We start from the raw sequence: 25,950 nt of genomic DNA, 5'->3' as shown, positions 1-25,950 counted from the left end.
TAAATTTAGTGTCAAATAAATTTAGCATGATCATTCGAATATACTCCCAGGTTTCTACTGATACAAAGCCATATGTTAATTGCTGAAGTAATCCTTTACATGCTGTTTCATGTGTAGTATCGCTGTTCTACCACTAGATTCTCTGCGTAAGCATGCTCAGAGGTGTGCTTATATTTACACACATTTCTACGTATAAGTACAAGTTGGTAAATCCCACACTATGCGTGAAACTGTTCTTACGCACTCACTACGCACAGAACTGTGCGTACGCACCCTTGATAAATGAGGGCCCTGGAATGTTTTAATCAAAAACCTCAGTTTATTTTCAACTGAAGAAAGGAAGACATAAACATCTTGGATGACATGGGGGTGAGTCAATTATCAAGACATTTTTATAGTTGAAGAGAACTAATCCTTTCATTTTTATATTAACATATTTTAATGACAGTATATTTATTGAACAGAATTGAATTTTTATAAATAAATAAAAAAGTGAAAGTGGTATTTAGGTATTTACTTAGACATTATTAAAAAATAAATATTTAGCTAAAGTATTGCTTTGTGCCTTTTGCCACATTCTGGTGAGTCTTTTAACCCGTGTGTTGGGAAAAAGCCCCCCTCTCCTCCACCTCATACTACATTTATAAGATTTTTTATTTATTTATTATTTTTACACAAAATCTATTGCTCCATCAATGTTCAATACAAACAATGTTTTTGCAATCATAGGCTACACTATGAGAGTGAAAACCACATTTCTTCTTAAGGTGTGCCTGTAGCTCTGTTATACCCATACAAAAAACTAATTTGTATTAACGAATAAATAATAGGCTATATAATAAATACTGCATTTATAAAAAAAATAATTGTCCTTACTGGTCCTATAGACCCGTAAGCTACAGCATGTAGAACTAAGTAGACTAACCTTTGCTATAAAATTAGTTGATGTAAAGGTTTGTCAGTTCCAAGATTCTAAAACTTTGTAAAATATAGGGCTCGTCCGGGATTTGAACCCGGGACCTCTCGCACCCTAAGCGAGAATCATACCCCTAGACCAACGAGCCTTAAAAACTATAAGTAGTATGCTGTGCCACGTTGCGTAGTGATCACAGGACCATAGACCATATGATGGAGTGAGTTTAGGATGTTTATTTTGGTGGTTGATGAATGGCGCCATCTGGTGGACACAACCTGCAGTTACAGAGGCCGTTCAGTGGTCTTTAGAACAAAGTAGAATGAAGTTAAATAGCAAACTGTCACTTCTTTAACATATTTCAAATGACAGACAGTATATATTTATTGAACAAAAAACATTAATTTATTCATCAAAATAAACAGAAACTTGTACAAACTTTGAACAGATCTACATTTATAAGATTTTTAAACAAAATAAACCACTATTATAATTTTTCCCACACAAAATATGTTGCTCAATAAATGCAAACATATTTTTTTTCTGCAATCAAGTGAAAAGCATTTCATATAAAATCAAGATATTCCATAAAAAATAAGAAATAACTTTAAAAGAGTTTCAAGTTCTCAAAACCAAAAAAACAATAGGCATAGCTATTATCATTATTTATTTATTGCCAGATGACTATTTTGCTGTTGGAAAACACTGGTCCTACTGTAGACCCATACGACACAGCACTGCATGCAGAGCTCAGTAGACTGTCCTTTGCCTGGAGATTCAGTCAATGTAAAGTTTTGTCAGTTCCAAGATTTTAAAGCCTTTAAAAAAGCAATTGGGCTCGTCCGGGATTTGAACCCGGGACCTCTCGCACCCTAAGCGAGAATCATACCCCTAGACCAACGAGCCATGTGCACATCTGGAAGTATGATGTGTTGTCCTTCACACAGGAGAACCAGGCCCATTTTTGACTACGTGGATGTGGGGATGCTCGTTCTGTTGGATTCCTGGTGAAATCGAGTGACTATAATGGCGACATCTAGTGGTTGACAAGCAGATGTGGAGCTCTTCATTGAACATGTCTTTTAAATAGATGCGGTAGTTGGCCTATTTCATTTAGATTCGTTTTAAACGAGACTGTGCGGGTATGCAGTAAAACACATCTTTCTAAAATATCCCTGGTGACAAAAGTATCTGGAAGATGTTTGTGAAAGTCAGATGAACAATTTTCATCAAAAATAAGATGATTAGAATTTTTAAGATGATCAAAAAACAAAAACAAAACAAAACAACAGTACCGCCTCAGCCTATAGGCTGCTCCTTGAAAGTTAGAAAGATTATTGTTCTAAGAAAGGACATTTCAGTGTAGTGGTGGATATTTGATTTTACAGGGTGTCCAGGCAGAAACCAGCAACCAGATTGGGGTGGCACAGAAAAAAACTGTATTTGACTCTAAAGGATTAGACTGCGTTAGTGCCTACAACACAACTGAATGTTGTACTTAATTAGTATTGGAATAGATCAAGTAATACTGAGTGAATTTGATTTTTTTTCTTAAAAGGATAGTTCATCCAAAAATTTAATTAATTTATTAAGATAATAAAAAAATCCCCCATGATTTACTCACCCTCAAGTAATCCTTTGTAGTATGATGTTCTTCTTTCAGATGAATGTATGAGTTACAATAAAAAATGTCCTGGCTCTTCCAAGCTTTATAATGACAGTGAATGGCTGTCCACTCACTAAAAGTGCATCTATCCATCATATAACTGCTCCACACGCTCAGGGGGGTTAATAAAGGCCTATAAATATATATATATATATATATATATATATATATATATATATATATATATATATATGTATATATATATATATATATATATATATATATATATATATATATATATATATATATATATATATATATATATATATATATACAGTCTTGTTCAAAATAATAGCAGTACAATGTGACTAACCAGAATAATCAAGGTTTTTCGTATATTTTTTATTGCTACGTGGCAAACAAGTTACCAGTAGGTTCAGTAGATTCTCAGAAAACAAATGAGACCCAGCATTCATGATATGCACGCTCTTAAGGCTGTGCAATTGGGCAATTAGTTGAATTAGTTGAAAGGGGTGTGTTCAAAAAAATAGCAGTGTGGCATTCAATCACTGAGGTCATCAATTTTGTGAAGAAACAGGTGTGAATCAGGTGGCCCCTATTTAAGGATGAAGCCAACACTTGTTGAACATGCATTTGAAAGCTGAGGAAAATGGGTCGTTCAAGACATTGTTCAGAAGAACAGCGTACTTTGATTAAAAAGTTTATTAGAGAGGGGAAAACCTATAAAGAGGTGCAAAAAATGATAGGCTGTTCAGCTAAAATGATCTCCAATGCCTTAAAAGGGAGAGCCAAACCAGAGAGACGTGGAAGAAAACGGAAGACAACCATCAAAATGGATAGAAGAATAACCAGAATGGCAAAGGCTCAGCCAATGATCACCTCCAGGATGATCAAAGACAGTCTGGAGTTACCTGTAAGTACTGTGACAGTTAGAAGACGTCTGTGTGAAGCTAATCTATTTTCAAGAATCCCCCGCAAAGTCCCTCTGTTAAAAAAAAGGCATGTGCAGAAGAGGTTACAATTTGCCAAAGAACACATCAACTGGCCTAAAGAGAAATGGAGGAACATTTTGTGGACTGATGAGAGTAAAATTGTTCTTTTTGGGTCCAAGGGCCACAGGCAGTTTGTGAGACGACCCCCAAACTCTGAATTCAAGCCACAGTACACAGTGAAGACAGTGAAGCATGGAGGTGCAAGCATCATGATATGGGCATGTTTCTCCTACTATGGTGTTGGGCCTATTTATCGCATACCAGGGATCATGGATCAGTTTGCATATGTTAAAATACTTGAAGAGGTCATGTTGCCCTATGCTGAAGAGGACATGCCCTTGAAATGGTTGTTTCAACAAGACAATGACCCAAAACACACTAGTAAACGGGCAAAGTCTTGGTTCCAAACCAACAAAATTAATGTTATAGAGTGGCCAGCCCAATCTCCAGACCTTAATCCAATTGAGAACTTGTGGGGTGATATCAAAAATGCTGTTTCTGAAGCAAAACCAAGAAATGTGAATGAATTGTGGAATGTTGTTAAAGAATCATGGAGTGGAATAACAGCTGAGAGGTGCCACAAGTTGGTTGACTCCATGCCACACAGATGTCAAGCAGTTTTAAAAAACTGTGGTCATACAACTAAATATTAGTTTAGTGATTCACAGGATTGCTAAATCCCAGAAAAAAAAAATGTTTGTACAAAATAGTTTTGAGTTTGTACAGTCAAAGGTAGACACTGCTATTTTTTTTGAACACACCCCTTTCAACTAATTGCCCAATTGCACAGCCTTAAGAGCGTGCATATCATGAATGCTGGGTCTCATTTGTTTTCTGACAATCTACTGAACCTACTGGTAACTTGTTTGCCACGTAGCAATAAAAAATATACTAAAAACCTTGATTATTCTGGTTAGTCACATTGTACTGCTATTATTTTGAACAAGACTATATATATATATATATATATATATATATATATATATATATATATATATATATATATCATAGACCGTAAAAAAAATTAAAAAAAATACATATACATATATATATATACACACAGTTTGTACCTTTATGCTGGAAAGCCAGTCTCAATTTTAAATGCACGCACAACAGTTAGAGATTACAGTATATACAATTTTAAATATGGATATCTTTCTTACACAAACACATCGCTTCGCTTCAGGAGGCCTTTATTAAATCATGGGATCATTTTCATGTTTGGGTGAACTAACCCATTAATCCTAGAATGTAAGATTGGTTTAAAAAATATCAATTAAAAAATAAACACTGAACGTTTATCTAATGCAAAATCACATAATTTCAAGTAGAAATTAACTGGACTCATTTATTTGTGCACATAATTACAGATACAACTTTTTTTTGCCTTATATTGTGAACATACAAAGCAGTAAGCTTTATACATTTGAGAATGTTCATAAATGTGATGCATATATAACAAATACATGCTTCTTCTGTTAATTTTTTAAAGTTGGGATATTTAATAATCTCTGCATTTAATCTTGTTGTACTAACCCAACTGTTCAGTGATAAAAAGACAAAATTGGCAATTGTTAGCAGGGTGGCCTTCAATCAACCCACTAGCTCCGTCCCTGAAAACACTTTGCATATGAACTGCATGCTTCAGTGCTCTGGAGGTCTTTATAGATCTGTGAGTTTATGATTTTATTACTGACAGCTCTCCTTCATAATACAGATCCAAAAGCAAACATGACTTTAATAACCATCATTATTTGGACACTCACAACCTGCGTCTGGAGTAAGTATGTAGAAATTAATATAATCGGCTGATTTAGAGGAAACTAGAATAAGCAATCCACAAGATCTGTATTGACACTGATTATGCAGCATAAATATAATAAGTGTTAGATTTTTAAATGTGCTCATCAGTTTTATATTCTACAGTGTTTTCTGTCTCTCTTTTCAGGTTCTGTGGGACAAACTCTGACTCAATCTGAAGCTCAAACAGTGCCACCTGATCAGACTGTCACTATTCACTGTAATCATGAACCAGCAATAAATTTAGTTAAACCAAACACCACTCAGGATTGTATGTCCTGGTACCATCAGATCCCTGGAGAAGTTCCTAAACTCCTGATCTATTACACATCAGACAGAGCTTCAGGTGTTTCTTCTAGATTCAGTGGCAGTGGAAGGGACACAGATTTTACTCTGACCATCAGTGGAGTCCAGCCTGAAGATTCAGGAGTTTATTACTGTCAGAGTCAACATAACAAAGGAGTCTCTGGCACGAAGGACTGGGTGTTCACACAGTGTAAAAGCATCATACAAAAACCTCTACTGAGACTTCAGCGCTGCAGCTTTGAGCTTCTGCAGATGTTGAAGATCATTATTCACCTCACTGACTTTACACACTAACATACACAGATAATATTTAAGGCTAGTGAAATGGTGATGTTGACACACTCATAAACACATTCTACTTATAAATAATAAACACTAGAATGCCCCAATCATTTTATATGATTTACAGTCTATTAAAATGCATCCAACCATGATGATACAACTCCAATGCTAATAAAAATGAGGAAGTTATTTAGTCCCTTATGAAATGCCATATTTGACTATTTATCTTTGATGTATATTTTGTATACTTTACTCTTTAATCTATTCTATTGTTTTAATTTGGTACAAATAAAAATCATTTTACAGACCTGTTTAGATTAAAAAGCTCTCTGCAATTTGACCAAATCTCTATTTGCAATGTTTGATGAAAAAAGAAGAAGAAGCATTTATTAAGTATACAGGCTTTCTTCCTGAGAAGTTTTGTCTGGTCTAAGGCTGTTGTTCATTTTTTAAGAACACAAAGAATGGATCTGTGTTTCTGGAGACATGTCTTGCCATGGCTACCTTGAAATGAATGAAAGTATTGGAATTTAAAAATGCTTAGATCTAAATTCAGGAAATTTTGTTTTTTATGCATTCTGAACAATCTAAAGTTTATCTGGATATCACTAAACATTAATGCCCATTCACATGATAAGTTAATATTCATAATTAAACAATAAACAATAAATACACAATTCATGATTCAAAAAGCTTTTATTTGGCAGAAAAGTATTATTTAATACATGCGTGTTAAAACATTAACATACAGAGCAAATTGGCAGTATGGTGGTGTTTGTCCTTAATTAAGAATTGTTTTAATTGTCTATGTGTGTGTGTGAATGAAACATTTTGCATGCAATCTGCATTTTTTTGTGTGATGTGTGTGTGTTTCACTGGTCATCACACTGCTGTGTGTTCAGGCTCTGGGTCACGGCATTCTGGGATGCGTGCGTGGCGTCACAGCTGATGGTTTTTGCTCTGCTCCACTCACTCTCAGTGAGGCTCAGGCTGCTGCTCCAGCTGTACAGTCCATCCTTCTGCAGCACACTGGGACTCAGATTCACACCAGAGCTCCTACTGCTGCCATCCACCTTCCAGCTCAGCTTCCAGTCAGAGGGGAATCCCTTACTGCCCACACACAGCACTGTAGCCTTACCCTGCTGCAGCTCGAGGGCGGAGGGCGGCAGGACCGCGAGAGTGGGACGAGTGGCAGCTGGAGAGAGAGAGAGAGGGGGGGAGAGAGAGAGAGAGAGAGAGAGAGAGAGAGAGAGAGAGAGAGAGAGAGAGAGAGAGAGAGAGAGAGAGAGAGAGAGAGAGAGAGAGAGAGAGAGAGAGAGAGAGAGAGAGAGAGAGAAAGAAAGAGAGAGAGAGAGAGAGAGAGAGAGAGAAAGAAAGAAAGAGAGAGAAAGAGAGAGAAAGAGAGAGAGAGAGAGTTTCATTCTTCTTAAAAACAGCTCTATCAGTCTTTCACTTCCCTTTCAGAGATTCAGAGTTAATCGAGCAGATCTCAGGAGCAACAGCCTGTAAAACACATTTACCAACAATCACACATATCTTAGATTCATCATTCATAATATTAAATCATGGATTTTTAATTTAAGGAATCTATTTTTCATTTGTTCAAATTATTAAATGATTTCTTGTTAAACATTCACAGTATTTACTGTAAAAAGGTTTTATTGGTTTAACTTTAAAAAGTAAGTAACCTGGTTGCATTTTAAGTTTATTGGAATAAAAAAATAGAGTTGATACAATAAAGGAAATTGGTTTAATAGAAATTAGAAATACAATATTATTTGATATCTGAACCACATACAAAATGTGATAAATCATGAAAATAGCACAATTTGGCATGTTTCACTGCGTCATCACAAATAAAACACACAATTACTGAATATGCTTACAAAATCTTTAAATAATATTTGAATAAAGGTTGTCGATTCTCAAAAATGTTTATTGTATTAACTGATTTTTTATTTATTTAACTAAACTCAAAATTTTAAGGCAACAAGGTAGCTTACTTTTTAAAATATTTTTTACAGTGCAGTTTCAGAAACACCAGACACATTTCTGTCTCATGTGACATTCATTAAACTTTTCATTAAACAAGAATAATTAAAAACTGTTAATAAGACATTTTGAACTTTTTATAATTCCTAAGCTGCCCTATATCTACTATTTGGCAGCAAAATGTTGAATGTTTTCTCGTTTGTTAAGATGCAGAGATGTGAGAAAGACTTATACATTCATTAGCTTTATATTTCATGCAGAAAAACAAAAAAACATTTATTCTTTGTCAAATATGATTTAACATTTTGATAAAATGCTCAGTAGTCAAAAAGCGATTTGGTATAAACTGGTCTGTATAAGTGAAGTTAGCAAATTATTTGGTAATGTCACACCAGAATAAAGCATTCAAATTATTTATTCTTATATTACTCATCAGTTCTTTTGTAATGTTTTTAAGCAAAAAAATAATACTCTGTTGTTCTTCTCATTGTGTTTATTTTTGAAATAAATAGAGATGTACTTACTGCCAACTGAGAGTCGTGTGCCTCCACCGAACGTCCACCACAGTGATACAAACCACATCAGCGGCTGAACAAAAACCTCCTGCACTAAAACTGACACTGACGATAACCAGTTCACCCTTTTATAACTAATAACAAATTAAATAAACAAACCATAAAGTTGCTAAATTAAACCAGTTTATTTTTATAATTTACCATAAATACAACATTTTTATATATATATATATTTCTACTATAGAAACACTACTCAACTACCAATTAAGAACTATAGCCTACATGTACATCAGTCACTTTCAAATACATTTATATTCTGATTTTCTTAGTTCACGTTTTATTTATTTTTTACACAGCTTTTATATTTATATTTTATATATGGTTCAGTCCAGTTTAACCTAAAGTATCTAATTAAAAACAATAATATAGCCTACCTATTCAGATCCACATTATGTGGATCCTACTCTTCCTATTCTTGTTTAATCTAATTGATCTTCTAACCCGGATCTGCCCTATTAATCACTTAGTTCTTGCTGTTCTCTTACATTTCTCTTTTTTTCCAGACAAATCCATTGTTCTATATTTTTCATATTTAGTACAGTGCTTCACATACAGAAAATCATATACATGTGATGTAATGTGTGAGTTGTTAAATAATAAGACTCCCTTGATGTTTAACACAAATTAAGAAATGCCTATTCTTTAGTTATGAAAAACATCTTCTAATGTAGTCTATATCAATAGTCAGTGTATGTTGTGTTGTCACCAACTGCTTTAAGTGCATGCGGTTTATTGCTCTGGCACATCTGCAGTCCTCGTGTCTCCTGCAGCATGTTCACACAGGTGATCAGAGACCCTGGGCATCTTTCTCGTGGTTTTCAGAATCAGTATTCAGTGTCAGTATCAGAATCAGAGAAATGTCTCTTTAGTTTCCTATGTTATTGGATTTTCTTCCACCTGTAAACTGTTAGTGTCCTGGCTGTCCCACAGGTGCATGTACAATAATTGTTCATGGTATATAACAATAAATTAAATATGTCATATAAAGATCTGTAAATAAAGATTTCAAATAACGATCTGTATAGTTTATCTGAATTTTACAAACTTATCTTTAACATACAGTATCCTTCCTGAAAAAGGGATAGGCTTATTTCTTTTCTTTTTTTCTTTTTTTAATATATAGCATTATATACAGGAAAAAGTACTATTTACATTACAATATTTGGATTTTACATAAAAAAATGCATTTAAAGCATGGCAATTGTTGTGGTTACTGTTTATTTACAACAAATATCACATTAAAACTACATGCATGGTAAGATTCAAGGTTTCTCTCCTTTTACTACGCCTATCACATTAAAACTAAGGTTACTGTGGTAAAAGCACTGGTAGTTTTTATAAATATGAATAACTGTTTAAAGGTCTTTAGCACGTCAAGTGACGACAGTGTTTAATCACCTTATTAGCAAAGTGTGTTTATTTAGAAAGTGATGATGACATACGATGCAGTGACTGAACATAATCTGATGGATAACGGCAAGCAGAAATATATAGGGTTATTAGGGTTATTAAGATGATTAAGTTTAAAATTGTCAAAGAAAAAAAATCAGGCCCATCTAGATTACCAAATGAATATGTTCAATGTTGAATATGTTGCAAGAGAGTTTCTTGTTCTCAGAAAGTACATTTACATTGTGAAAACACTTTGCATATGAACTGCATGCTTCAGTGCTCTGGAGGTCTTTATAGATCTGTGAGTTTATGATTTTATGACTGACAGCTCTTCTTCATAATACAGATCCAAAAGCAAACATGACTTTAATAACCATCATTATTTGGACATTTTCAACCTGCGTCTGGAGTAAGTATGTAGAAATGAATATAATCAGCTGATTTAGAGTAAAACTAGAATAAGCAATCCACAAGATCTGTATTGACACTGATTATGCAGCATAAATATAATAAGTGTTAGGTTTTTAAATGTGCTCATCAGTTTTATATTCTACAGTGTTTTCTGTCTCTCTCTTCAGGTTCTGTGGGACAAACTCTGACTCAATCTGAAGCTCAAACAGTGCCGCCTGATCAGACTGTCACTATTCACTGTAATCATAAACCAGCAGTATACTGTGTTAAACCAAACACCACTCAGGATTGTATGTCCTGGTACCATCAGATTCCTGGAGAAGTTCCTAAACTCCTGATCTATTACACATCAGACAGAGCTTCAGGTGTTTCTTCTAGATTCAGTGGCAGTGGAAGGGACACAGATTTTACTCTGACCATCAGTGGAGTCCAGCCTGAAGATTCAGGAGTTTATTACTGTCAGAGTAAACATAGTAAGACTAAGGCCCCGGCAAAACTAGACTGGGTGTTCACACAGTGTGAAAGCATCGTACAAAAACCTCCTCTATACTGAGACTTCAGCTTTGAGCTTCTGCAGATGTTGAAGATCATTATTCACCTCACTGACTTTACACACTAACATACACGTAGACATTTAAGACTGGAGAACAGTTTCCTGATGAGGAATTAATTCAGGCACTCAGTGCCTTAGTTAACATTAGTTAATGCATTAGTTAACATGAACAACACTTCTTTGCAGCATTAGTTAATCTTAACTCACATGTATAAATGCATCTATTCACATTAACAGTGCCTTAGTTAACATTAGTTAATGCATTCGTTAACATGAACTAACCTAAAAATGCCTGTAGCTTTACTGTTTTTTGTAAGGTTATTTTACTATAAATATTTACATTAGTTTACATAGCAGTTGACACACACTTAGGGTGAACATTTCTTACTCACTCTCTGACTCTAAAGGTAAAAATGCCTTTGTGTACCGTATCAACATGATTTATTAAGCCATTGATTTTGTGCTGTTGGTAAACAATCCTACAGTGGAAACCATCTGAACATCAACGCATATGCCATTCATGTTTATACACACTTTATTGTCATTACATTTTGTGACCCTTATTGTAAAATGCACACTATTTCAACATTACCTGATGTGTTACTAACCTTTGTAGACTTTTATTAACATGACTTACCATCAACAAAGCTTGTATTAATGGATTTTGAGAACCTTATTGTAAAGTGTACACTATTTCATCAATAACTAATGTGTTACTAACATTTGTAGACTCTTTATTAACATGACTTTCCATTAACAAAGCATTTATTATTATTTACTTTGAAATTAACTTACAAATGTTAACACATCAGTTAATGTAGAAATACTTTACACTTGATAATAAGGTTCTCAAAAAATATTAATGCATGCTTTGTTTAATAATGTTGATAAGGTACACAAAGCATTTTTACTTTTAGAGTCAGATGGTGAGTTAGAAATATTCATCATTAGTTTGTATCAACTGCAACATAAACTAATATGTTTACGAATAAATATTTACAAAGATACGTATGTATAATACGCCATAAAGTGCGTATCATATGCACGCGAAAAAACGCGTACCATAAGCACGCCAAAACACAAAGGGACGTACTGAGAAGTTGTGAGGAGAGGCTAAAAAAACTTGCTAGGAAGCTATTTCAAACCATGCATAAAAACAGTCTAACTTTACATTATATATTTTAAAAACACTAATATTTGAATCGTTTACTTACTTGTAGTTGTGCGATTCATTTTCAGTCTGAAAACATACAAATCTACTATTGGAGTTCTCAACACAGCACGTAGCAGTAGCAAACAAACTCCAAATGGGTGACACCTGCTCATTTAGGCACAAACATTCAACCCTTGGCTGCGTCCGAAACCTGGAAAATGCTGCCTTCGGAGGACACATTTGAGGCAGGAAGGCATCAAGCTGCGTCCGAATCTAATGTTTGCTTCACTTCCTGTCTCCTGAGATAGGCTACCTTCATCTGATCGATTTTTGAAGGCAGCGTACATGTGTCCTTCGCTGCCTTTGATATCCCACAATCCTGTGCTTTCCATTCAGTGACAGTTGAGCTGGGGGAAAAAGGTGGTGTCCAGAAGTTGCGTTCGCGGGTCAGTTTGTGTGTAAATGTACGATTTTTACCAACATATTACACTTCTGATGTCATTTCTAGCGAGAAATCACTACTGTAGTAATTAAATATGTGTTTAGTTCTCACCAAAGCTCTCTCTATATTGCTGTAGATCATTAAAGTGTTACACTGCCTTAGAAGTCTGTCCAAAATTAGTTTCATGAGATGCCTTCATGCACAAAATGCTGCCTTACAAGTCATTGTCTGATGAGGCCGCGAGGCAACGAGTCAGCAGCCTAGGTTTTCATACGCAGCCCTTGTATTTGTGTGCTCACATGCATGCTTGTATGCGTATGTGTGTGTTAATGCAGTAATCCTTGTTTTCTGACTGAAGATGTAAACAGTTTGAAATAAACAGTGACTGTCACATGCCTGTCCTTTCCATAGAGAGTATACAAAATAGGGGGTTTATTCTTCTTAAAAACAGCTCTATCAGTCGTTCACTTCCCTTTAAGAGATTTAGAGTTAATCGAGCAGATCTCAAGTGCAGCAACCTGTAAAAACACATTTTACTGAATCATATTTTTCTGATTTTAGTCTAAACAGATGTAATAAAAGTAATATATTCAGTAATAGTTTTAATTTATTTGGTAATTATAAAAATAACAAAAGCAATGTATAACATATCAGACTAAAATGTATAATGTAAATATTTTAGAAAATCCATTTTAGAAAATGGTTTTGTATTTTATAAAGCACGAAAATGAAGATGATTTACTTTAACATAAAAAACAAGAGTAAAATAATACATTTTCATTATATACACAGTAAATACACATTCAGAATAATAAAATGTAACAAAATACTATATATTTATATTTTTAAGTGCCCAACCATACAGCAATTACAGTAATAATTGACTCCAGAAATAGAAGTTAATATATTTCTGTACTGTCTTTAACATATATAATCAATAATATGTATTAACAATTGTGATTTATTTAAAATTAAATAGAAAGAGATTTACTTACTTCAAACCGAGAGTCGATTGACTTCACCAGAAGTTCACCACAGTGATTTTTTTTTTTTACTGCTTGTTCAAATTGCTTAATTAAAATGAGCTAAAGCAACACAATATTGCTATATATTTTGTCCTAACTTAATTTGATTGAGTGCTGCACTAGCGGATGGCCGTGTTTGATGAGGCCGGCCAGCCTCGCGAGCCTCGCGAGCCTCGCGAGCCTCGCGAGCCTCATGGTTCTGGGCCCGCTGTTGCTGAGGCAGCGCGGCACCGCAGATTGTGGGGCTCGCAGATGGATCTGTCAGCGGGATTCGGGACTGTTGAGGCATCTTCCTCTTCCTCGTCTGACGATTCAGAGATTCTCCCACCACGTGCGGAAGCCCGCGAAGCGGCTTCTTCCCGCGAGGGGGAGGATCCGGTGCTTAGGCTGTTTGATTCCAAGGAATCGATCGCTATGAGCACCGAGGCGGGCGCTGTGGCCAAGCTGAATTTAGATTGGCCACAGGAAAAAGTGGACATCCAGCCGCCAAATAAGCTGGATGAACGCTTTTTCAAGCGTAGAGCTCAGCCTCCCCGCCGGGGTCTGCCTTTTTTCCCCGATCTACACAACGAGTTGTGTAGAGCGTGGGAAAAGCCCTTTTCAGCCCGCTTAACCAAACCCCCAGTGCTAGATTTTGCAAATGTGCTGGGAGTGGCTGAAAAGGGCTATGTAGCATTGCCACGGGTTGAAGAGGCGCTCACGGGCAACCTCTCACCCGAGACCGCTGCTTCACCAAAGGCCCCGACGTTGCCCTCTAAACCATAAAGAGAAACTTCGAAGCTGGTGGGTAGGGCATATGGTGTGGCTGGTCATGCTAGTGGGTGTCTGCACACTCTTGCGGTTCTGCAGGCCTATCAAGCCGATTTGCTGAAGGAGTTAGATGAAGGCGAGGGACCCTCTCCGGAGGATATAACTGAACTGAGGAAGGCAACAGATTTGTCTCTCCGTATCACCAAAGAGACGGCCCGTGCTATCGGCCGCTCTATGGCTGGTATGGTGTGTGTGGAGAGGCATCTCTGGCTCAACCTGTCAGGGATCAGGGAGAGAGACAGACACTTTCTCCTTGATTCCCCGGGTTTTGCCTTCTGGCCTTTTCGGCGGCGCTGTGAGCACCGTCGTCGAGAGGTTTTAGGAGGTGAAGAAACAGGCGGCTGCCTTCAATCAGTTCCTCCCTCGCCGCTGGGGCTCCTCCAGCAAGACTGCCTCGAGTGGGCAGTCTCAGCCAGCACCAAGCTCCTCGCACCGAGAGGTACAAAAGCTGAGTGTCGCTTCTCGCACCCCTCCTGAGGGAGCCTGGCAAAAGAAGCGACATTCTCGCGGGAAGTCTTCGAAGCCGAAGGCCGACCTGAGGGCGGTCATTCAGGCTAAGAAGGCTTCCAAGCTGTCCTAGCTGCGGCTGGGTTACTGAGAGCTGTCCCCCATGGGGTGGAACGACCGAGGTCGTTTTCCCCCTGGAGCTCTCGGGGAATCGATGTTGTGCTCCCGCAATCAAAAGGGCTCCGGGCCACATCGATGCCCCGCGTTCGCGTGTGACTCCAGCCTCCTCTAATAAGACCTGCGGCAGAGCAGCGACCGCGTTTCGCACACTGAAAATCTTACCCGACTATTCCCTGCCGGGCATCTGCTTCAGGGGGTCAAGGGGGAGGCTCGGTTGATACCCCAGACCAGCCTCGAGAGGCTAGTTTCCTTAGCAGAATATCTCGGCGCATGGTCATGCCTTCCGAATATATCTGCGTGGGCCCTGCGCACTGTAGAACGGGGCTACAGACTACAGTTCAGTATCCCTCCAGAGGGGTGGTCTGGACGGTGGTCGGTCCCGAGCAGAATAGGGCAGGAAGTACACTCTCTGCTGGTAAAAGGGGCGATAGAACGTATCCCCCTCGCCAGAGAGGGAGTTCGGGTTCTACAGCCGGTACTTCCCCAAGAAGGATTAGGGGTTGCGTCCGATATTAGATCTCAGGTATCTGAACCGGTCTCTGAGGGGATTCAGGTTCAAGATGCTCACTATTCCAGCCATCGTGAGTCAGATCCAGTTTGAGGACTGGTTCGTCACGATAGATCTAAAGGACGCATTGTGCGCATTGAACACACATTATAGTTGTTTGTGTTTATAAATACACTTAGACTAGTTAAGTTTATTCTTTAAAACACATGATTGCTTTACTGTAAGTGTTCTATGAAACACTTAGGATAAAGGTAGATGCTATGCATTCTAGACCATGTATCTTGTGAAATTGGAATAACTTTAATACTTGACTTGTATTGCCATTTCAAGTTTTGTGTGTTTCTATGTGGAAAACGCTGCTATTTTCCATATAGCTGAAGTAAAACCATGTACAGGAGCATAGAATTGCCATTTTGGCTACAGTGTAATTTACAATTGCATTAACCATGAAAATGCTTTCATCACAGCAGGATTCAGTCACTCTGACTTTTGCACTTCATCATGCTCTTTAACACAAACATTGGTGGGGGGAGATGTTGAGCCAACCACACCTCACTCACATTCTCAGCTGGCTGCCTGTTCAACAGGACCAAATTTGCATCACAATTGTAAACCCTCCTCACCATGTTTGGGGCATGATTTACACATAGCCACAGCTAAATGCATTCACATAGATTTGATCTTCAAACACAAAGTCAAATCTACATCTGCCTCACAAAAATGATTTACATCTAGACATTATAACTGTGAATATCTTCCAGATTTTGTTTGTTTTGTTTTTCTTTGATTTACTAATTCAGTTCGTTATTTGTCTTACCAAGTTAAATATCAAAATGTACTTTAGTATTTCTCATTCTTACCTAAGTGCAAACATTTATTTGATCATTGTATTGTAACAATGAATTTGATTTGAAACATTTCTGAAACTGATTTGATTATTTGTATTTTGTCCATTTGACTTGCAGCAATGTTTTTGATTTCGAACTTATTTGATTATTTGAATTTTGTCCATTTGACTCTGAACGATGTTTTTGGACATCCATTCAATTGAATCTCTGTATTTGGTTACACTGAATACTTTGTTGATACTCTTCAAAAAAAGGGGGGTTTAAAACCAGCAATGATTGTTGTTTTGTTATAATGCAAATTATTTTTAATGTTTCCAGAAACAATGTAAGAGCTTGTGAGATCTTGACCACTTTATTAAATATATCGATTAGGGCTGCACGTTTTCAAGTTTTTCATTAACCGTTAACCGAGGCCCTTAGCGGTTAATACTCGGTTAACCATAGTGTGCGTCAGGGTTATTTTTAGTTTATTAATTTGACGACCACCATCTCCGTATAGTGAACGCGCCTATAGAGAGAAATGCACATCATGGATTACCTAATCAGAGAGTAGCCTATTTCTTTTCGTTTTTAATTGTTAAAAGACATTTCAAGCTTTCTTAAGATATATTTCATGTCTGTGAGTTTCGTTAAATTAGGATGTGATGCGCTCCAGTTCACGAGCAACGCAAATGGCCGCGAGGGCGCCTGCATGATTAGGGCATGTAGTAAAATATGCAGCCGAGAACGATTCACACAGCGTTTGACTCGCGCGGCTGAGCCTCTCCCGGCAGAGTTCAAGCATCTGTGGACTCGTTCCTTCAGCTCTGGCCATCTTGCTTTCAGTCCGCGATAAGCTTTTTTTGTTTTCTTCATTACAGTTAAAGTAACGTCTGCTTTTCTCTAGTCATTCACAAGTTTCTCACTTCAAACTTTCTTTCTTCTGCTCCGTTATATGCACAGCGCGCGCGGCTCCCGCTCTGCTTCTGCCCTAATGCGACTTATAGTCAAGTGCGACTTATGTTATTTTCCTCTTCATGACGCATTTTTTGACTGATGCGACTCATACTCGGGAGCGACTTATAGCCTGAAAAATGCGGTAAGCACTGCATTGCAATACTTGCATTTTGCCCCGTCACTCTCAATTTTAAAGTGCTCCCACGCTTTCTTTGCCCGCTTCATTGCCCGCTTAGAAAGCTGGTCATGACTTCTTCTTGTGGATATTACAAATGTCTGGGAGCGCTCTGGCGGTCTCTAGGAGTGCAAAAATATATTACAACTAAATTCAAAGCACGTCATTGACGCCACTTAACCGAGCAAAATGTTTCACTCGGTTACACAATTTTTAACGGTTAATCGGTTAATCGGTTAACCATGGACACCCCTAATATCAATTTAAGGGCTTATTGCCAGAGACCATTTTAATCTGAACATATCAAACTTCTGACCAATGACAAATGCCATGTATGCTTTTGCTCTTTGTGGTGCTATATGTTCTTTTAATCACAGGATCCCTGCTGGACAAGTTCACATCCTGTGTCCTCAGGAAGAGGGACAAGCGTTTGCTCTAACCTTCAATGACTGTTCTCTCGAGGTGTGAGGTATTCAATGGACGTTTTGCATATCAAAGAATGATGCAACACCATTTGATGGAGCCTTCCCATGCAGGACTGCAATGAGAACAAAGACCGAACTGGCAAACTGCTTTTGCAACATTTCTAGAAGTCTGAAGATGACATCTACACACAACTGGAAGAATGTCTTTGTGTTCTGTGTCACCTCTGGACACTTTATGAACATGGCCAAAGGTGCCATAGGAGGACTGTAAGAATCCAAAATAATCAAAGATATTTTATATTTGACTTTGAACAAAGACATTTGTTTTACTGTGTTTCACCCCCCTCTCTCTTATCAGTGGGGCTGTTTGGGATTTCTAAAGACAAAGAGATGTTGAGGGCCTGTAGGCCAAACGGTGCCACACCTGTTTTACAGTGGGAGAAGTTTGGTCTGATTGGTCAGTTTGAATGTCTCAGGGGTTCAGCCACATGGTCAAGGGATGGATAAAGGAAGATTGCAACTGTTGCTCGGGGTATTTTTCCTCTGACGCTGTCTTTTGCTCTGGCTGTTGCTTCTAGGGGCCTTCTTTGGCTCTTCTCTTTGCTCTCTCTTTTTCTCTCTCTTTCTATCTTTCTATCTCTCTCTATCTTTCCCTATCTCTCAGGTTACATTCTATACATGCTGGGTACGATTAATGGTAAGTTAATATCATCTCATTCATATATTTTGTAACTATTTTAAGTGTAACCATTACCGGATTTTGTTATTAAATTCTTTCAATTATAAATGATTTGCTAACTAGTTTTGATTTGGTATTGACTTTGAAGTGCTACCTATTGCAATACAATATAGTCACATTAAAGCAACGCTCTCCCACATATTTTGCTATCGTAACTGCGCTTATTTCCGTCGTTGGTATAAGTTGCAGTGGGTGGTTATAGACAAGAAATGAATACAGTTTTCTACCATCACGCTGATAACGTTTCTTTAGTCGTTCGGCAACCCTGCAGTCAGAACCACTGTAGGCGATCCACCCTTACAAATATAACCCATGTTCCCTGAGAGGGAACGAGACACCCCCGGAGCTGTATAGATTACGTTTATGATGGATACATTAACTTTTATGGACTTTATGGACAGAACAGAACAAGCCATTCACTGCTATTATAAAGCTTGGAAGAGCAGGACATTTTTAATATAACTCTGATTGTATTCGTCCGAAAGAAGAATGTCATATATACCTAGGATGGCTTAAGATTGAGTAAATCATGGGATCATTTTCATTTTTGGGTGAACTAACCCTTTAATCCTAGAATGTAAGAAAAAATGTCAATTGAAATTAAACACGGAACGTTTAACTAATGCAAAATCACATAATTTCAAGTACAAATTAACTGGACTCATTTATTTGTGCACATAAATACAGATACTATATATATATATATATATATATATATATATATATATATATATATATATATATATATATATATATATATATATATATATATATATATATATATATATATATATATATATATATATATATATATATATATATATATATATATTGCCTTATATTGTGAACATACAAAGCAGTAAGCTTTATACATTTGAGAATGTTCATAAATGTGATGCATATATAGGCCTTAACAAATACATGCTTCTTCTTTTATTTTTTTTTAAAGTTGGGACTTATTTAATAATCTCTGCATTTAATCTTGTTGTACTAACCCAATTCTTCAGTGATAAAAAGAAAAAATTGGCAATTGTTAGCAGGGTGGCCTTCAATCAACCCACTAGCTCCGTCCCTGAAAACACTTTGCATATGAACTGCATGCTTCAGTGCTCTGGAGGTCTTTATAGATCTGTGAGTTTATGATTTTATTACTGACAGCTCTCCTTCATAATACAGATCCAAAAGCAAACATGACTTTAATAACCATCATTATTTGGACACTCACAACCTGCGTCTGGAGTAAGTATGTAGAAATTAATATAATCAGCCGATTTAGAGGAAACTAGAATAAGCAATCCAAAAGATCTGTATTGACACTGATTATGCAGCATAAATATAATAAGTGTTAGATTTTTAAATGTGCTCATCAGTTTTATATTCTACGGTGTTTTCTGTCTCTCTCTTCAGGTTCTTTGGGACAAACTCTGACTCAATCTGAAGCTCAAACAGTGCCGCCTGATCAGACTGTCACTATTCACTGTAATCATAAACCAGCAGTATACTGTGTTAAACCAAACACCACTCAGTATTGTATGTCCTGGTTCCATCAGATTCCTGGAGAAGTTCCTAAACTCCTCATCTATGCCACATCAGACAGAGCTTCAGGTGTTTCTTCTAGATTCAGTGGCAGTGAAAGTGGAAACCACATGGATTTTACTCTGACCATCAGTGGAGTCCAGCCTGAAGATTCAGGAGTTTATTACTGTCAGAGTGAACACAGTAAGACTAAGGCCCCGGCAAAACTAGACTGGGTGTTCACACAGTGTGAAAGCATCGTACAAAAACCTCCTCTATACTGAGACTTCAGCTTTGAGCTTCTGCAGATGTTGAAGATCATTATTCAGCTCACTGACTTTACACACTCAGACAGAGACTCTTTAAGGCTAGTGAAATGATGTTGACACACTCATAAACACATTCTACTTATAAATAATAAACACCAGAATGCCCCAATCATTTCATATGATTTACTGCCTATTAAAATGCATCCAACCATGATAATGAAATTCCAATGCTAGTTCTTTAGTCCCTTATGAAATGCCATATTTGACTACTTATCTTTGATGTATTTTGTATATTTCACCCTGTAATCTATTCTATTGTTTTAACAATGAACAATGAAAATCATTTTACAGACCTGTTTAGACTAAAAAGCTCTCTGCAATTCGACCAAATCTCTATTTGCAATGTTTGATAAAAAAAAAAAAAGACGCATACAAGCTTTACCTAGCTTCCTGAGAAGTTTTGTCTGGTCTAAGGCTGTTGTTCATTGTTTAAGAAACACAAAGAATGGATTTGTGTTTCTGGAGACATGTCTTGCCATGGCTACCTTGAAATAAATGAAAGTATTGGAATTTAAACAAGCTAGGATCTAAAATAATAAATTCTTGTTTTTTTATGCAATCTGAACAATCTAATGGATATCACTAAACATTAATGTCGTTAAGTTAATATTCATACTTAAACCATAAACAATAAATACACAATTATTGATTCAAAAAGCTTTTATTTGGCAGAAAAGTATTGTGTAATACATGCATGTTAAAACATTAACATACAGAGCAAATTTTCAGCATGGTGGTGTATGTCCTTAATTAAGAATTGTTTTAATTGTCTATGTGTGTGTGTGAATGAAACATTTTGCATGCAATCTGCATTTTTTTGTGTGATGTGTGTGTGTTTCACTGGTCATCACACTGCTGTGTGTTCAGGCTCTCGGTCACTGCATTCTGGGATGCGTGCGTGGCGTCACAGCTGATGGTTTTTGCTCTGCTCCACTCACTCTCAGTGAGGCTCAGGCTGCTGCTCCAGCTGTACAGTCCATCCTTCTGCAGCACACTGGGACTCAGATTCACACCAGAGCTCCTGCTGCTGCCATCCACCTTCCAGCTCAGCTTCCAGTCAGAGGGGAATCCCTTACTGCCCACACACAGCACTGTAGCCTTACCCTGCTGCAGCTCGAGGGCGGAGGGCGGCAGGACCGCGAGAGTGGGACGAGTGGCAGCTGGAGAGAGAGAGAGAGAGAGAGAGAGAGAGAGAGAGAGAGAGAGAGAGAGAGAGAGAGAGAGAGAGAGAGAGAGAGAGAGAGAGAGAGAGAGAGAGAGAGAGAGAGAGAGAGAGAGAGAGAGAGAGACAGAGAGAGAGAGAGAGAGAGAGAGAGAGAGAGAGAGAAAGAGAGAGAGAGAGAGTTTCATTCTTCTTAAAAACAGCTCTATCAGTCTTTCACTTCCCTTTCAGAGATTCAGAGTTAATCGAGCAGATCTCAGGAGCAACAGCCTGTAAAACACATTTACCAACAATCACACATATCTTAGATTCATCATTCATAATATTAAAACATGGATTTTTAATTTAAGGAATCTATTTTTCATTTGTTCAAATTATTAAATGATTTCTTGTTAAACATTCACAGTATTTACTGTAAAAAGGTTTTATTGGTTTAACTTTAAAAAGTAAGTAACCTGGTTGCATTTTAAGTTTATTGAAATAAAAAAATAGAGTTGATACAATAAAGGAAATTGGTTAAATAGAAATTAGAAATACAATATTATTTGATATCTGAACCACATACAAAATGTGATAAATCATGAAAATAGCACAATTTGGCATGTTTCACTGCGTCATCACAAGTAAAACACACAATTACCGAATAAGCTTACAAAATATTTTAATAATCTTTGAATAAAGGTTGTCGATTCTCAAAAAATGTTTATTGTATTAACTGATTTTTATTTATTTAACTGAACTCAAAATTTTAAGGCAACAATGTATCTTATTTTTAAAATATTTTTTACAGTGCAGTTACAGATGTACAGTCTTGTTCAAAATAATAGCAGTACAATGTGACTAACCAGAATAATCAAGGTTTTTAGTATATTTTTTATTGCTACGTGGCAAACAAGTTACCAGTAGGTTCAGTAGATTCTCAGAAAACAAATGAGACCCAGCATTCATGATATGCACGCTCTTAAGGCTGTGCAATTGGGCAATTAGTTGAATTAGTTGAAAGGGGTGTGTTCAAAAAAATAGCCGTGTGGCATTCAATCACTGAGGTCATCAATTTTGTGAAGAAACAGGTGTGAATCAGGTGGCCCCATTTAAGGATGAAGCCAACACTTGTTGAACATGCATTTGAAAGCTGAGGAAAATGGGTCGTTCAAGACATTGTTCAGAAGAACAGCGTACTTTGATTAAAAAGTTGATTAGAGAGGGGAAAACCTATAAAGAGGTGCAAAAAATGATAGGCTGTTCAGCTAAAATGATCTCCAATGCCTTAAAATGGAGAGCAAAACCAGAGAGACGTGGAAGAAAACGGAAGACAACCATCAAAATGGATAGAAGAATAACCAGAATGGCAAAGGCTCAGCCAATGATCACCTCCAGGATGATCAAAGACAGTCTGGGGTTACCTGTAAGTACTGTGACAGTTAGAAGACGTCTGTGTGAAGCTAATCTATTTTCAAGAATCCCCCGCAAAGTCCCTCTGTTAAAAAAAAGGCATGTGCAGAAGAGGTTACAATTTGCCAAAGAACACATCAACTGGCCTAAAGAGAAATGGAGGAAAATTTTGTGGACTGATGAGAGTAAAATTGTTCTTTTTGGGTCCAAGGGCCACAGGCAGTTTGTGAGACGACCCCCAAACTCTGAATTCAAGCCACAGTACACAGTGAAGACAGTGAAGCATGGAGGTGCAAGCATCATGATATGGGCATGTTTCTCCTACTATGGTGTTGGGCCTATTTATCGCATACCAGGGATCATGGATCAGTTTGCATATGTTAAAATACTTGAAGAGGTCATGTTGCCCTATGCTGAAGAGGACATGCCCTTGAAATGGTTGTTTCAACGAGACAATGACCCAAAACACACTAGTAAACGGGCAAAGTCTTGGTTCCAAACCAACAAAATTAATGTTATGGAGTGGCCAGCCCAATCTCCAGACCTTAATCCAATTGAGAACTTGTGGGGTGATATCAAAAATGCTGTTTCTGAAGCAAAACCAAGAAATGTGAATGAATTGTGGAATGTTGTTAAAGAATCATGGAGTGGAATAACAGCTGAGAGGTGCCACAAGTTGGTTGACTCCATGCCACACAGATGTCAAGCAGTTTTAAAAAACTGTGGTCATACAACTAAATATTAGTTTAGTGATTCACAGGATTGCTAAATCCCAGAAAAAAAAAAAAAAATGTTTGTACAAAATAGTTTTGAGTTTGTACAGTCAAAGGTAGACACTGCTATTTTTTTGAACACACCCCTTTCAACTAATTGCCCAATTGCACAGCCTTAAGAGCGTGCATATCATGAATGCTGGGCCTTGTTTGTTTTCTGACAATCTACTGAACCTACTGGTAACTTGTTTGCCACGTAGCAATAAAAAATATACTAAAAACCTTGATTATGGTTAGTCACATTGTACTGCTATTATTTTGAACAAGACTGTATGTAGAAAGAAACACCAGACACATTTCTGTCTCATGTGACATTCATTAAACTTTTCATTAAACAAGAATAATTAAAAACTGTTAATAAGACATTTTGAACTTTTTATAATTCCTAAGCTGCCCTATATCTACTATTTGGCAGCAAAATGTTGAATGTTTTCTCGTTTGTTAAGATGCAGAGATGTGAGAAAGACTTAAACATACATTAGCTTTATATTTCATGCCAAAAAAAACAAAAAACATTTATTCTTTGTCAAATATGATTTACCATTTTGATAAAATGCTCAGTAAAAGCGATTTGGTATAAATTGGTCTGTATAAGTGAAGTTAGCAAATTATTTGGTAATGTCACACCAGAATAAAGCATTCAAATTATTTATTCTTATATTACTCATCAGTTCTTTTGTAATGTTTTTAAGCAAAAAATAATTCTCTGTTGTTCTTCTCATTCTGTTTATTTTTGAAATAAATAGAGATGTACTTACTGCCAACTGAGAGTCGTGTGCCTCCACCGAACGTCCACCACAGTGATACAAACCACATCAGCGGCTGAACAAAAACCTCCTGCACTAAAACTGACACTGATGATAACCAGTTCGCTCTTTTATAACTAATAACAACATAAACTAACAAACAAAACAAAGCTGCATTAAATATGATAATTTCCAAAATCTACTAAAAATGTTTTTTTTATTACTACCAACACTTTTGAACTAAATATGTACATCAATTACTTTAATGTAAATTTTTATTTTGATTATTTGATTATCTTAAGTGCCCTTAAGCACAATTATCAATTATACATTAACATTTTTTATACAGCTTTATATTTTAAATGTTTTTCATATAGTCTAATTTACAATCCAACGCAGTATTAATGCAGTTTGTAATTAAACAAGTAAACTCTAAATATGAAACCTATATGGTTGAGATGGATGTATGTGTCAATATTCATTAAACTCCTTATACATTTCAACACAATGAAGCCTGCTCCATCTAGAATGAACGGGGGAAGCAGTTTTCATTCTTTCCATCAGTGATGCCCATAAGATCAGTGGCAGCTGCTCACACATGCAGTGAATAAATGAACAAAAACACCCTTGGTTAAATCACAGAGAATCCTCTGATTCATCCAAGACCTACATATTCTGAAATGACAACAAACCATAACAGAACATCATATTTAATCGATACATCTAGTTGTGTGAATTGTTCAGTACGCAAAGATACAACTCTATTGTGTCACAAAAAGTCAATTTTAGATTACAAAAAGGTCTTTGTAATCTAAGAGTTACCATTTTGAATCCACATATATATATATATATATATATATATATATATATATATATATATATATATATATATATATATATATATATATATATATATATATATATGTGTGTGTGTGTGTGTGCATATTCATATTCATAGCATGTTCATTATTTTCCATAATGTAATGATAAAAATTAAACTTTCATATATTTTAGAATCATTGCACACCAACTGAAATATTTCAGGTCTTTTATTGTTTAAATACTGATGATTTTGGCATACAGCTCATGAAAACCCAAAATTCCTATCTCAAAAAATTAGCATATCATGAAAAGGTTCTCTAAACGAGCTATTAACCTAATCATCTGAATCAACTAATTAACTCTAAACACCTGCAAAAGATTCCTGAGGCTTTTAAAAACTCCCAGCCTGGTTCATTACTCAAAACCGCAATCATGGGTAAGACTGCCGACCTGACTGCTGTCCAGAAGGCCATCATTGACACCCTCAAGCGAGAGGGTAAGACACAGAAAGAAATTTCTGAACGAACAGGCTGTTCCCAGAGTGCTGTATCAAGGCACCTCAGTGGGAAGTCTGTGGGAAGGAAAAAGTGTGGCAAAAAACGCTGCACAACGAGAAGAGGTGACCGGACGCTGAGGAAGATTGTGGAGAAGGACCGATTCCAGACCTTGGGGGACCTGCG

At 36.7% G+C, this 25,950-nt stretch overlaps 2 non-coding genes and 2 gene segments (V, D, J or C); all 4 read right to left on the bottom strand.

Moving 5' to 3' along the window:
- Positions 1-992: 992 nt before the first annotated feature.
- On the bottom strand, positions 993-1,064 carry trnap-agg (transfer RNA proline (anticodon AGG)). The gene has a single exon. It is a non-coding gene; the product is annotated as a tRNA-Pro (tRNA).
- Positions 1,065-1,747: 683 nt separating this feature from the next.
- Positions 1,748-1,819, bottom strand: trnap-agg (transfer RNA proline (anticodon AGG)). The gene has a single exon. It is a non-coding gene; the product is annotated as a tRNA-Pro (tRNA).
- A 4,973-nt stretch (positions 1,820-6,792) lies between these two features.
- Positions 6,793-9,000, bottom strand: LOC137047390 (Ig kappa-b4 chain C region-like). The segment is given in 2 exon segments: positions 6,793-7,115; positions 8,973-9,000. Coding segments are annotated over 2 exon segments (351 nt in total).
- Positions 9,001-21,212: 12,212 nt separating this feature from the next.
- On the bottom strand, positions 21,213-24,518 carry LOC137047389 (Ig kappa-b4 chain C region-like). The segment is given in 2 exon segments: positions 21,213-21,535; positions 24,461-24,518. Coding segments are annotated over 2 exon segments (381 nt in total).
- Between the last annotated feature and the right edge of the window lie 1,432 nt (positions 24,519-25,950).

This window comes from Pseudorasbora parva, chromosome 19, assembly GCF_024679245.1.
Source record: "Pseudorasbora parva isolate DD20220531a chromosome 19, ASM2467924v1, whole genome shotgun sequence".
In the NCBI taxonomy this organism is placed as follows: domain Eukaryota; kingdom Metazoa; phylum Chordata; class Actinopteri; order Cypriniformes; family Gobionidae; genus Pseudorasbora; species Pseudorasbora parva.
This window is presented reverse-complemented; position numbering and strand designations above follow the sequence as displayed.